General features: G+C 47.6%; 1 protein-coding gene across 2 annotated transcripts in view; it reads left to right on the top strand.

Moving 5' to 3' along the window:
* aacs (acetoacetyl-CoA synthetase) overlaps window positions 1–5,000 on the top strand; it is a 38,300-nt gene that overhangs the window by 19,583 nt on the left and 13,717 nt on the right. The window contains exons 11-12 of one of the 2 annotated variants that reach the window (XM_030791750.1): window positions 221–285; window positions 2,488–2,610. In XM_030791750.1, coding sequence (XP_030647610.1) covers window positions 221–285; window positions 2,488–2,610 — 188 coding nt within the window. The remainder of the gene's footprint in view (window positions 1–220; window positions 286–2,487; window positions 2,611–5,000) is intronic. The other variant, XM_030791751.1, reaches the window with a different exon arrangement.

Below are 5,000 nucleotides of genomic sequence, written 5' to 3'. Positions count from 1 at the left end.
AAGAGACTCTGTGTGTGTGTGTGTGTGTGTGTCACTCTATGTGTTGTGTGCATGTCTGTGTGTGTATATTTAATGTGGATTATAATGGGTCTGTGCATTGTGTTTCTATATATATATGTATGTAAATATGTAAGAGATGTGTGTGTGTGTGTGTATCTATCTGTGGATGTTGTATTTTCCATCATCCTTTGTTTCTTCTCCCTCTGAATCGTCTTTTCAGAATCACCATTTTCGGCACGGGTGCAAAGTGGCTGTCTGTTCTGGAGGAGAGGAACCTGAAGCCTGGTGAGTGAGATTCTCTCTGCATCATTTCAACCTCAAAACAAAACCCAATCTGAGCCCATTTAGAGTTTGTCTTTGTTTCATTTTTTGTCTTTTTCAAAAGCTGATCTGCACTGGTCTACGCGACGCTTGGTTTCCTCATTCATTATGGCTGAGAGTGGGTCTGGGAGGAGAGACAGGAGGAGAGTCTCTGAGGCAGAGGACTTGACGAACTCCCAGAGAGAGAAAGAGAGGAAGAGAGAGAGAGAGAGAGAAAGAGAGGAAGAGGAAGAGGGAGAGAGAGAGGAAGAGGAAGAGAGAGAAAGAGAGGAAGAGAGAGAGGGAGAGGGAGAGAAAGAGAGGAAGAGAGAGAGGGAGAGCAAGAGAGGAAGAGGGAGAGAAAGAGAGGAAGAGGGAGGGAGAGAAAGAGAGGAAAAGAGAGAGGGGGGGGTAGAGAGAGAGAGAGATAGATAGTGAGAGGGAGAGAAGGGGTGGGGGGGGCTGGATACCCAGACCCAGATGTGAGATGGCGTTTTCCATTTAAACAGGCAGGTTAGCCGTAATGACAGACCATTATTCACACAGTCTGCTTCAAAAGCCCCCCTCCCACGAGATCACCGACTTCACTCTCTAAACTCTGTTAGAGAGAGAGAGAGAGAGAGAGAGAGATCACCGACTTCACTCTCTAAACTCCGTCCGAGAGAGGGAGAGCAGGCACAGAGGAGGCTAGCGCTGGAGAGAATGAATGCGAGGCGATTTGTGAATGATGGGGAGAGTGAAGGGGATGGTGAGGTGATGCGGTTAAATGAATGAAATGAATTGATGGGATGGAGTTCCTCAGCGGAGACCTCCGGAGTCGGTACGGGTTAGCCTTCATCTCGTTAGCAGGGAATAAACAGATACTCTGCTTTTGTTCCCACCGGGAGGGTAACGGAGTGAGACTGAAATAAAGAACAGACGCAGGAGGGCTAACACAGGGAACAGACGCGCTAAGGCTAACACAGGGAACAAACGGCTGCCCTGGGATCTTCCTGTAGTGTGACAATGAAAAATAGGGCAGTGAAGTCGCAAAGAAACCTTTACCAGAGGTTCAGTTTGACGAAACCTTTACCAGAGGTTCAGTTTGACGAAACCTTTACCAGAGGTTCAGTTTTAATAACACTCTCGTTGGACATGCTGGAGCAGGGAAGGCGTGTGGTGTCTTTTTTTAGTGTCTGTCATCAGGTTGAAGCCTCTCCTCTCCCTGACCGCAGGTCCAGGTTCTACAGCGGCCTGTGTCTCGTTGCTGTCCCTTACTGTTGTGTTCCTCAGGCTTAGGGCAGTGGACGGGGCCGTACGAGGGCAGCCTTTCTGGTCTCAAAGGCAGCTTCAGGAACAGGATGGCGTGTGTGTGTGTGTGTGTGTGTGTGTGTGTGTGTGTGTGTGTGTGTGTGTGTGTGTGTGTGTGTGTGTGTGTGTGTGTGTGTGTGTGTGTCTGGGTGTGTGTGTGTGTCTGGGTGTGTGTGTGTGTGTGCCTGAGGGGGTGCTGGCAGCATATGTTCTTGACAGGAGGGGTTGAGTAAATTTTCATAGGGGTGCTTCCTGGACCTCCCTGGCCCTCTTTGGATGACTGACATTTTCGGCAGACACCTGCTCACTCTGTGGCGCGTAGCCCCCCCCCCCCCCTTCCCCCCTCCCCTTCGTTCATCAGGACCCCAGCAGGGCGGCTGCCTGGCTTGCTGCCTGAATGCATATCATTACTGTATCACGGGCTCGTGTTAGCAGAGAGAAAACACAAGAGGGTTTTTTTTTTTGTTTGTCTGTTTGTCCAAAATCAGTGACTAGGGGAAGCATTTGTCATGAAGCATCCGTTACTCCCAAGGTGTTTGGGAGAGAATTTGGAATTGATGCTTAAACGGAAATTACACTCCTGGAATTTACAGATGTACCTCACATAGATTTAAAGTGAATCAGAATTGCAGGATGTCGATATATTAAAAAAAAATGCATTTGACTTATTGTCTTGTCACAGTTTTAATGCAATCCTATTAATTTCATTGAAAACATGCAAAAATGAGTTGATAATTATTTTGTTTACCTTTTTTAGAAGTTCCAGAAAAGCATAGATTTGTAAATTTTCAATTTAAATTTTAAAGCTTTGAATTGAAATGTTAGTAGAGGTCCTTTGTGGGTGTGATTTGGTCTTCGTGGCCTGAACTGTCTTCTGAATGGTATTCTCTCTCACAGCTAACACACACAACCTCCAGACTCTACACACCATCCTGTCCACGGGGTCCCCTCTGAAACCGCAGAGCTATGAGTACGTTTACAGCTGTATCAAGAGCAATGTTCTCCTGGGTTCCATCTCAGGTGAGCCTGTGCCCGTGCACGCGTGTGTGTATGTGTGTGTGTATGTGTGTGTATGTGTGTGTATGTGTGTGTGACAGACAGGAGAAGGAGGGTTAAAACCGCGTCCAATCTGTTGTCGACCGGTGCCATTGATAACTGTGTGACCTCCCTATTCATCACGGAGCTGCTACCCCCCCCCCCCCCCCCCCCCTCCCCGTCCTGCCGATTCTGCTGCGTCGCCGTGGGGACGACACAGATAAATTAACATTAGAGTCTTTGGTGTGAGGGGCACAGCGTGGCGTTTGCCTGGCCACCTGTGCCCGTCACTGCCTTACCCCCGCCGACCGTGCCAGCCTCTCTCCATATCAGTGCTTGTGTGTCTTCCCCTCACCGACCAGCATCATTGACTAGTAGCCGATATTTCGATGGGTTCGGTTGTTTTTTTTAATTTTTTGGTCTTCTTTTAACTCTGTTAGTTGGCTGGCAGACTGGCTCGTTAGTTTTATTTGCGTTTTTTGAGCATCAGTGAAATCCCTCTTCGTATGAGATTTGGGCCAGTCCTTGGCAGCCTCAGTCAAAGACTTTCTTTAAAATATTCAGACGAGCAGTTTGGATGAAAGTCAGCACTTAACCTTACAGCTGATTGACATTTCAAAACAGCCCCAGTGTTGAGAGCAAAGAGCAGTCAGTCTCTGCCGTCAACCGCAGCCGCCTGTGGAAGAATACAAACCAACACCGAACACCTCTGACAGGATCTCAGAGGGCTTACAGCCAATCAACACCTCGGAAGCCTCATCCGCCCCGCTAGAGTGACGGATCATTCGCGCCAATCGGAAGTCAGCCGTCGCCGTAGAGAATGGGAAGGCAGAGCAGACTCGGTGGCCAGTTTGACCTTGACCTCCGTGCCTGCGGAGGCATATGTGGCAGTCAGTGTGTGTTTGGGCCAGGCTCTGTGGCAAACCGGCCAGCCAGACTCCTGGGCTTTTTGGTCTGTGCACAGTTGGGTGATTTTAACACTTTCACTGCTAAGAAACCAGTGAAGGTAATATACCCCTGCCTGTCTGCCATCTGTCTTCTCCTCTGCGCCTCCCTCTGGTGGGGCCTCCCCAACCGTTTTTTTCATCATCTCCTCCTCTTTCTTTCCTTCTTTTTTTCTTTTTTTCTTCCTTTCTTTCTTACCTGAGCTCCTCTCTCTCTCTGTCTCTTTCTCTCTCTCTGTCTCTCTCTCTCTCTCTCTCTCTCTCTGTCTCTTTCTCTCTGTCTGTCTCTCTCTCTCCTTTTTTTTTTTTTTTTTGTTTTTATTCGCGTGTGCGTCTTCCTTTCTTTGCTCTGCGGCTCGGTGCTTTGGAACATTGATTTTCTCCATCCGTAGCGAGTCAAGCCGCTGCTCTTTCTCTCTCTCTCTCTCTCTCTCTCTCTCTCACGTTATTTATTTATTTATTTATTTATTTTGTCGGCAGGTTTTTGTTTGTGTACCTACTCTGCGTTTGTGATCAGTCGCCATGGTTTTTATTTTTGGAATGCAACACAACCTCACTTCCTCATCTCAGGGTGGGAGGACGTTCAAAGTTTTTTTTTTTTCCCCTCACAAAATCCAGAACATTCATTAGAATGCGAGAGGAGAGAAAGGCGATGTCAGGAGTGCCAACATCTGAACTGCTCCTAAACATCGTGATGAAGGGGAGGGGAGAGAAGACAAAAAAGAACAGAGGGGAAAAAAAAAAAAGCCTGGAACTAAACAGATGTTGAGAGACGGAGGGATTCGGTGCCAGTGCAGCACTCCGGGCTTCCTAAACAGAGGGAAAGGTTAACGTCCTCCCCACGGACTCAATTAATCACACAAAAGAGTCATGCCAGGACGGATGGATGGATGGATGAGTGTGCAGATACATGGAAAATATGAGGATGTTAGGAGCGAGTGAGTAAACTGAGAAGTGCTGTCACGTTGACGTGTCGATGAGTTGTAATATCTGGAACAGAAATGAGACAGAGACAGAAAAACCTGCTTAAATATCAATGTGGTAACGTGACCGTTGTTACCAAAAACCAGTGATGAGACACACACACACACACACAGACACACACACACACACTTAATTCAACCTGTGATGAGACAGATACACACTTGATCATGAAGTGTGTCTGAAATTCCCTTCCATAAAAAAAGAAAAAAAAAGCAAACCCCCCCCATCCCCCCCCCGCCCAAAAATCTGACAACACAAGGGCAAATAGCGTATCCATAGAAACGCATGCGGGATTTTCTGGCAGTCACGTTTGTCATTCCTTAGTAATTCAGCTCTTGTGAGCATTTGGATGCATTAAGTTGAGAGACTTCTGCCTTACGCGCCAGATAAACTCCATTTATCAAATCTGAATTGCGCCTGGATACTCGACCGCTGGAGCACTGACAG

This window comes from Chanos chanos, chromosome 14 (assembly GCF_902362185.1).
Source record: "Chanos chanos chromosome 14, fChaCha1.1, whole genome shotgun sequence".
NCBI lineage: Eukaryota > Metazoa > Chordata > Actinopteri > Gonorynchiformes > Chanidae > Chanos > Chanos chanos.
Note: the sequence above shows the minus strand (reverse complement) of the source record. Positions and strands in the feature narration are given on the sequence as shown.